General features: G+C 36.6%; 1 protein-coding gene across 1 annotated transcript in view; it reads right to left on the minus strand.

The window, feature by feature from the left end:
- The window catches only part of LOC108363247 (8-oxo-dGDP phosphatase NUDT18-like), a 9,343-nt gene extending 1,544 nt beyond the window's left edge, over positions 1–7,799 (minus strand). Inside the window, exons 1-2 of the mRNA XM_017616544.1 lie at positions 7,653–7,799; positions 333–654 (exon numbers count right to left, since the gene is read on the minus strand). Coding sequence (XP_017472033.1) covers positions 333–609 — 277 coding nt within the window. The 5' untranslated portion in view covers positions 610–654; positions 7,653–7,799. The remainder of the gene's footprint in view (positions 1–332; positions 655–7,652) is intronic.
- Positions 7,800–9,762: the final 1,963 nt, after the last annotated feature.

The raw sequence follows: 9,762 nt of genomic DNA on the forward strand, positions 1-9,762 counted from the left end.
TTTCTCTACATTTTTAGTACACTTCTAAGCAAGTTAGGATTTTCTGCTTTTCACCACGTGAAAAAGCATCTCATCTTCCATCCGAATCAACCAAAAAGTGAAAATTGATTTTTTGACACCTAAGCCCCCTTTCCGTAGACCAGGTCACATATAGTTTCAGGCAGGGTCTTCATAAACTTTGTGTTTTTCAATGTTAGTGTGGCTTTTAACATTTTTATTTTCTTAATATTGTAAAAAATGCAAAATAAAAATGTTAATAAGCCACAACAACATTGAGAAAGTAAAAGTGTTTATTTTTACACCCTTTAAAAACGATAATAATTTCAACTCACCAGCACAAGATTGCTTAGCCTCCTGCATCATGAGTACCTCATCGCGCTCATTAAACAACACACAGGCTACAATATAGGTCACGGATTTGCCCAACACGGGTATGTAGTCGGCCGCAGCGCTTGGTTGTATACCCTGAGCCTCGGCTGTTGCATTTTGTTCTTCGAGGGAGAAATCGCATAGTTCTTGTGTTATATCGCCTAGATCCTGTGCCGCGAGTATGCCGAGTAACTTTTGTTCGATGGCATCTGCGGCATTGTGGGAATTGGTCTGAGGCATTTTGTAGCGATCCCTCACACTTTAATGTTGGTCGTTGTAGTTTCGCTGAAAAGAAACATCGAACATCCAAATGATTTGTTTACACATTTCTGTATATGTATGGGTGTATTTATGTATATAAATAACTCTGAGTTAGTTTTTAAATCCGATAAACAATGCACTCAGCGGGAGACCCCAAAACGATCAATCTCTACCGCTAACCTAGAAAAGTCCGCCAGCACCACTGGAACCAGCTTACCCATATAAGGCTTACCCGCCATGCACCCTGATAGACGGGAAAAATGTGTCCGATTGGAGAACAGTGTAATTAAGCAAATTAGCAAAACTAAAATCTTGAAATCAAATCGAAAATATGTTGTAATATATGTATTTAAATCATATTTCAAAGCTGAGGTTCTTAGCACCTAAATCAGCGTTTGGTACAAAACTCGTTAGCGTCGATAAGCAGTTGCTGTGTTAGAAAAAAATCGTTATCTTATAATAGTAAAAATTACAAAGCTGGTTTTGACAGAATTATTTGTGCTGATTATAAATCCGTAAGTACAAAGCTACTGTCAGCTCCAGATTTTGAGAAAAACAAGGTCAAAGTGTCAAAAAATCTCGTTGTTTGCAATATTTTATAAGTTCTAGCAGAGAAACCAAAGGACTTAGGCTTGAATTAAAGCTAGAACCTTTGACTACTATCCCTGAGAATACCATTCCTGGCTCCTTGACTTGATGGTCACTTATAGCCATTTGTTAAACAGCAAAAACTGATTTTGGCGAAGTTTGAATAGGTACCTACCGCAATTAAACTAAAGGTGGTAGAACCTTCCACTTAGGCTTGAGTTAATATTTGAACATTGAACAACAATCCATAAAAATCAGCATTGTCATGAGTTTTATTTTCCCCGAACCGGTTCACTTTACACTTTTGGTTTCCATGTATTTACTATGGGCGGATGAAAAATTTTCGGGTGAATTTTTTTTTCGGGCGAAACTCAGAATAAGAAAGAATGCCATTTTGGCAATTTTTTTAGAGGCACAGTTTTCAGCACTTTTTTATTGTTCAATAAATGATTATAAGTGACCGTCAGGTCAAGGTGCAGGGATAGTATGCAGGGACAGTAGTCGAGAGTTCTAGCTTTAATTTAAGTCGAAGCAGAAGGTTCTATCACCTTTTCTTTCTTTGCTAAGGCCTCTCAAATATTGCAAAAAACGCGATTTTAGACACTTTGGCCTAGTTTTTCTCAAAATCTGGACCTGATGGAATTTTTATACTTACGGTTCGTAATCAGCACCAAAAAGTCTAACAAAAACAGCTTTAACATTTGCCGCACCAAAATCAGTGTTTTGCCTTGTGTTATTGATGTCGAAAGCCACAATCGGGAATCCCCTGGAAATACTTCACGACAGAGCATATATACTATATATGTAGCCGAATTTAACGTTCTATTCGGACGGGTAGTCACATTTTAGAAAACATCGAAAATCAACACTTAAAGTGAAAAATGCTGAGAGACAGCAGAACAAATCATACTCCACTGTGATACACTTACTAGGACCATACTTAGCAGCCAATGGGCCTCTTTAAACTCCTTCATAGTACTGCAATTGAGACTCTAGGCTCTACTTCTTTCTGAAAAGCCGTTTGATTTGCAATATTTATTTGCGGCTGCGGTATGGGGACGGTGCAGACATCGTAAGCCTCAACACTTTGGTCGTTAGCACAGCATTGTTCAGTTAAGAAAGGCAAAAGAGAAAAATATTACGCTCCTCAATTAATTCATCATTACCTGGTTTTGGGAGCTTTCGAGAGAGTCATTCGAAATACTGTCAGGGCGTCCATGAACACAACGGCAAAACGGTCGATAATTATCCCTAATCTGAATCCACACAACATCGTCATAATCCACTAACTTGTAAAACTTCCTTCATTTTTTGAGTAGAGTAAAATAATACTTTACGCTAAAGACAAGATAGGATTGATAGCTTAAGTTATTCAAATTCTGAAAAGGGTACACACACATAACTTGGATTCAACTGATCGACCGGCCTACCTCTACCGTATTAACTACTTTTTATAGGGGTTTTTAGTTAGGATTTACCCTAAAACCCTATAACCTTGACTGTGCATTCCCGATATCCGTGAATAACCTTTGCTACTTTGGCTGAGCCTTCGTCTCATCAACAGAATTGTAATTCGAAATTAGCGCTTGCTATCTTCATATTCTTTGTTATCTCGTTTTGACATACAGTCTCGGTCGTTCCTTCTTCTCGCGGAAATAGGGAACCCCGAGCGAAGCTAAGTCTCTCACCACCTAATCTTTCCAACGCAGAGAAGGCCTTCATTTTCCACCACTAGTCGGTACCACATCGAATGCTTTCACGGCTGGAGCATTTGCATCTATTCGTATGACATAGCCCTTAGCCAGCGGAACTGTTGTATAATAATTTGCTGAACTATGTCAATGTCGTTCGTATTCTCCAATACTCGCTGAAAAAAATTCGTAAAGTGCCATAAATCTTTAGCATAATCTGTCTCGAACACCCCAAGGGCGGCTGCCATATCAGATGCTGATGTTGACTGTTTGCTTCAGAACAGAAGATACTTCGCACTGTCCTCTTTTTCCTTCAGCTTTACTTCCATATCCAACTTAGGAAAGCCAAAAAAAAACGTCTTGACTGTTTAGATCGATGATCTCGAAGTCTTCTGCATACGCCAGCTAGTTTACGCTTTGTAAAAGAAAGTACCTGCGTGGTTTAGCTCTGTAGCTATTATTATCCTTTCCAACATCAGATTAAAGAAATCACACATTAAAGAGCCACCTTGTCTATAAGACAGAAAGATAAATCACAATTCTGATGTAGCCGGTGGTATTAGTCAATCCCATTTTACACAGCCATATTATTTTCGCAGAGATACCAAATTCGGGCATCGCGGCATTAAGGCAACTTGTTTTCGTACTTCTAAAAGGGCTTTGAAATCGACAAATCTACTATATATTTGTGAAAGTATGTATGTATGTATGTGCCAGATTGCAGTCTAAACGGACGGACGGAATCGAACAAAATTATGACAGAGTATTGCCATTACACCTGGGCCTATAATAGGGTGAAAAAAATTGGGATACGACAAGGGGGCCATAACTTCCAGACCATAAGTCACATGAACTCGAAACTTGGTATGCAGACATGTCAATGGTAGATGCTTATAAAAGGGGGCGTGGCACATCCCATAGGCGTGGAATTTTTTATCAGCTATAACTTCGGAACCATAAGTCACACAAACTTGAAATTTGGTATGCAAACATGTGAATGGTAGGTGCTTATAGGAGGCTATATATATAAAGGAGTTTGTAAAAGGGGGCGTGAATTTTTATTCAGCCATAAATTGGAAACCATAAGTCACATAAACTTGAAAAAATTTTTCTTCATTTTGATTGCTGTTTTTCTTCAATTAAGAGAAGTTTTTTTTGGGTGAAGACAACCAATCGTGGTTCAGAAGTGAAAATGTAAAGGTGGCCTGAAGGCAGCCTTGTCTGTTTATGTCAAAACTTGCATTCTCGACTTTGGTCCTTCTCGCCATTATTTTCTGTTTCCAATTATACACATCATTGTTTTATTATTTTTTTTTGATATGCACGAAAGCCAATGAATGTGCTATTAGAACAAAAAAGCTTTGATTTTCTGATTTAACTGGGGTACAATAGCTTTAACTAATGCACCCCAAGGATTAATAATGCTTTCTTCAATCCCTATTGATATAAATATCTGTTAATGAAAAGCAAAACACAAAATGTCAAACAATTTACTTTTTAACCGACTTCAAAAAAACAGAAGATTATTAGTTCGTCGGAATATTTTTTTACGCTACCAAGGAAAAGAGGTTTGTTAAGGCATTTTTAATCAAATATTAAGTTAAAATATATTTAAATTGTTTAATATAGCAGAAAAAAGTGATCACGGTAGTACAGAGAAAAAACATAACTTTTCCTTGAGATTTTCCTTTGAAAAAGGGGTGATTAAAAAACTAGCTTTGATGGAGATTATATTTATATGTAAACATACTTTAAGATTTTTGTTTATCCTTCTACTTACAATAACTTTTGCTCTTCAGCCTTCTTTTTATAAAATTGCAGTGGTTGATTTTATTCCCTAGATTGAAAGTTTTCATTTAGTAATTTTTTTCTCCGATAGCAAATGTTTAAAACACACGACGAGTCGAGAAATATAACAACTGATTTCGAAAATCTCCTCAATATGAAGATTTTGGCACTGAACCTATTCGTCAATTACATTTTCGTCTTTTTTATCATTCTTTTAAAACAACACCGCATCCACGAAGAAAACTTGTGAGACAATCTAGTAGATGCACCAAACAGTTAAAGATGAAAAAATGTTGAGCTTATTCAGCTGATTGGCAGTGTTTATATTTAATTGATTTAAAATTCAGTTTTTTTTTTCAAACAATCCTTAAGTACCCGCACTTTCCTTCGTGTATAAATATTCAGATTATACAGCTTAAAAACTATCGCAAGCGCCAATTCTGTGATAACTTTCCTCTCAGCATGTTCAGGAATAATATCGTAGCGCAATTTTACCGTTAGAAAATAAGGTATGCAAAAGATAAATAGTCCCATTAGAAAGCTATCATTCAATGATGTTGTTGTCCATTTAAATCCAAATAAATTTTTACACTGTTTAAGGGAGAATTAAAAAAACCTCTCCTATGATATTTACCTTTTGTCGCTTACGATAAAATCGCAATCATTGGTCGATATGTTTCAGAGTTTCATCGGTAACTTTTGAGAATCTCTAAATGTGGCTGGTTCCATGTACTTTATCGTGAGAAAGACGTAATTTGTGAACTACGTTTGGACAATGCCAACTCAAGTGTAAGGTGGCTATTGAAGACCCTGCAATTTTTCTAGTTCAATCCCATCTGGCTTATACCTCCGGTGCATTAAAGTTTCAACTTCGAAGCTTTAAAAGACATTATGTGTCTGCTTATTTCTATAAACCAGTATCAAACTAATTAGCATACAAATATGTAAATGTAGACATTAGCATTATACTGAAATATTTAATATTGAGGCTGGTATTTTTGATGTTCGCTTCTGTAGATGACATTGAACATCTAATCTTTAAACGACTTTTAAAATTGATGTTTATAACCACACAGGCATACGAATCATCATCACTGAGTGGGCGACGTAGATGACACACATTTCCGAAACTTGGGTGCAACACGCGTTGTACTATGTGAAAAATATGTAGAAAAAAATTACTAAAATACGAAAGCAGAAAAAGTCGCAAAATAATGCCAATTAAGGAAACTAAAACTCTAAAATGTAGAAGACGAAGAATAAAAAGATTAAAGGTAATAGAAATATTTCACTAATTACAAAAGCTCATGCACATGCGCACATATCGAAATTTCATGTATGTATTTAAATTATACAGCGGATAAGACTGATAAATAAACATATTTTTCTATGGAACATCTGGGTCATTGTGTATTTATGAAAATCGAAGTCGGAAACCTTCACTACTGAACTTACTAAATCTTTATGAAGCAGCCAAATTAGAAAGCTTAAAATTTGTTCCTACATAATGACTGCAATTTACGAAGCGCGAAAACTTTAATTTGGCTCTACTGAAAATTTTAATAATTTGAGTTGTGTTGTTATTACATACTTATACAAGAAATCCAGTGCATAGCTGGCAAAGAAGTTACCAGAGATGATGACCACATTAAAGCGGCAAAGATCAACATCAGCAACGGCAAGAAAGCAGCAATTAACAACCAACGTACAGAATGACAGCGACAATAAATGACAACAGTGACAGGCGCATTTAAATCAAATTTAGCGTAGTCTACCACTAAAGTACTCAAGTCTCAACAGACTCAACAGGAGAAAAAAGTGAGGTGCGGCGCTTGCGTGCTCAGGTGAAGACCACAACAAAAGTCTGCGACGACTACAACTGGAGGTAGCTTTAACTGGAAGCTGCGTATGGGCCCCGTGGAGCGCGCACCAAAGACTCATCGCCGCGTTAAGTGCTTTTATTTGCGGCTTTAACAGTAATTACGGTTTTAACGAGTAACCCAATGTAGCAAGCGGATGCCATATGGATATTGCGACAACACAAGAAAGCACACTCCTCCTAGTGGCAAAGAGAATATGGCAGAAGAAAAGCGATTTTGCAATACGCCAATGCCGCCAGCAGTTGTGGCTGTTGGTGCAAGTGGCGCAGGGAGTTAGGTGGTGGAAAAAGGTAAGTTTGGAAGAGCGCGTCTCGCATACGTGCGCTGGCGCAGTGAAAGAAGAAAGTTAACGAATGCAATATTGTCTCCGACGCGCCGTTAGAATGTGATGGTGGAGATTTTTAACCCAGGCTTCATGCGGCTGGCGGCAATTATTTTTGTTGTAAAATTTTTTATGTTTGAAATAGTAATTGCCCTTACTGCTCAGGCAGTGGTAAGGCTTGGAGTGGATAACTTTCATGCCACATGGAGGTAGTATAACAATGTAAGGGCAATATAAGAAACTATGAAGAAAAACAACTCTGATGATCGGAGATTACTGGTTAGAAGAAGAACGGCTTTAAAAGTTGTATAGAGTTTGACAGCAAAATTAGATAATTATGTATTATAACAAATATTTGCAGTTTTTTAAATCTTTAAATCTGCATTTGCTTTCAAAATTCTTCACTGTTAATAATACACCGCTATATCTGCATGTATGTACATATGTATGTAACTCCAATAAATTATACCATCCATCGGCATACACAAGTGGCATGCAGGGCGCCCAAGAGTGAGGAATGTTGTACACCTAATTTGTTGTAGAATGTTTGGTATGCGAGTATTTTGTATGCAAATTTCAGGGAACCACAAAACCAAAACAATAACTCAAGCGCCTTGGTATGTACGCTTCGCGTTCGTTGCTTAAATCTTTTGTTTTCTTTTTTCACATACACTAAAGCGACATACACACACACACACACAGACATGTATACACATCGTTCTTTTTTTGTTTGCGGCACAATTTCTTTATTACCTTTTTCTCAACGAATTCTTCTAGTTTTTTTGTGTTTTTTTGCCTTATTGAGTATTTACTTTTACAATAATTCCTTCTGACTTTCTGTATTCGATGTTGCGTTGCGTCTAGTTGCTGCGGTGCGCGCTTTGCGCGAGACACGGTACAATGTTGAATCGTGACTGTTTTCGAATTGTTTGAGCGGTTTATTTGCTTCTCCATTGAGAGCTGCTAGCCATCATAGGGTGGAAGCGCAGAGTACTGGTTGTAATTAGAAGCGAAAAAGTATTGTGTTGATGAGTAAGATCTTTAGATAGATGATGCCATGAGCTCTCATGGCGCTCGTTTGACAATAGGATCTTTTTCTTACACTGAGTGAGATTACTCACTTGTAGATCAATAGTTGCAATTTAAAAAAAATCTGTAGATACAATTTTTCAGCACAAAATTTTTAAAAGATAGTTTTACTTGAATTTATGCCACTCTCAATAGAGCATAGACCATTTTATGATACTTAACAACTTTTTTATAACACAAATAAATTTTGGTTATAACATAAAAATTATATTTCACTTTATGCAGGGAAACTGTTGGTCACTATCTATGCAGCAGACTATTTATTTCTATCTTCCATTTTTTAATTTTAAAGGCCAGTCAGTGGACCATGTCGGCAGATCAGTCACAAAATGATATTATCGAATCGATAAATTGAGGGCATTTCAATTCATTCGAACGAGGAGTAATTTTCCGACAGTCAAATTGCGAATGACAATGACTCTCGGTGTTCCCGTTCGAGTGATTTGTGCTGGGAGACGGTGAGGTTTAGCGAAAGTTGTAAGTCTCAAAAAAGGGTATATTTACTTCTCACACTTTCAGTTGATAGCTAAGAACGATTGCATTCAATTGCAGAAAATTGCCCAGCAGATCCACATTACGGTACGATTCCCCACAAGATCGAAAAAATTACATACCCAAATCGCTTTCCAAGTTATTTGAACTCTTTCGTACTGGTAAATTTCTAGCTAGCATGTACATTTTTCTATTTTATTAAGATTTGAAATATTTTCCGCACCAGATTACACCTTACAAATGCTAGTTAAAAGCTTTGGTACTTCACAATCGCATTGGCACAAAAGTCAATAGCATGTAGTATTAGAGACTAGGAGACTAGCAGGTTATTTTGTTGGCTAGTCGAGTATTTAGTTGGTGTCGTCTACAAACGTAAATACTTTTTGTGCTTTGGCAACAAGTTTACAGTTTGTTTTGATCTGCAGATACGTATGTGTGTGTATGTATATATATACGAATATAGCAATGCAGGCATATATGCATGTACATATCTATTTATGTACATTAGGTCGGATCGGTCGCTATGCACAAACATGCTTTCAAAAAATTCAAAATTGTTTGAAAACTTACTACGTGGCGATTTTTGACATCATACAAATTTACGTTCATATCTGTGGACATTTGACAAAAGAACTTAGCTCAAGTTCGGCCATTACGAGTATGTTACATTTAGGGGATTCACAATACGTGTTAACCTTACCTATTTACGCGATTTATAACTTCATCAAAATGTTTTTAAATTAATCAAATCTTTTAAAATGCTTTAAACGTTATTTTACATTGAAGCATTCTAACACTTAAGACATTACAACGCTTAACACGACTTGTAAATCCCCTAACTATTACCTTGTATATACCGAATATAAAGCGCTTTGACTCAGTTCGCAATGATTCAAAACGGATGCATAAACCAAATTTCAATAAGGCGAAGTGAAAATTCGGCTGGTTTTCTTTATACAACCCGTTTTAAATTTGAATCATTATTATAACAAATTTAAATACTTGTTCGCTTCCATTTCGGTCAACTGCGCATATTAATTATTAAACAAGTAACGAATAAAAGCAGCAAATTTTCGTTACTTTTGAATACGTTCTCGTCGAGTGTGCTACAAACGCACAGGTATCAGTATTGCCATTTTAGCCGTTTTCCGGCTAGATTTACCCGGTTGCCATAACAAACAGCCGAACAAATTTCGATTTAGCCGGCAGCCGATTTGTCAGCCGTTTTGCAAAAAAAAATAGCCATTTTTAGCCGATGTTGTTACTTGCCTTGTTTTCTGAA

Source organism: Rhagoletis zephyria, unplaced genomic scaffold (assembly GCF_001687245.7).
Source record: "Rhagoletis zephyria isolate East Lansing unplaced genomic scaffold, Rhagoletis_zephyria_1.1 Rzeph_scaffold_01226, whole genome shotgun sequence".
Lineage (NCBI taxonomy): Eukaryota > Metazoa > Arthropoda > Insecta > Diptera > Tephritidae > Rhagoletis > Rhagoletis zephyria.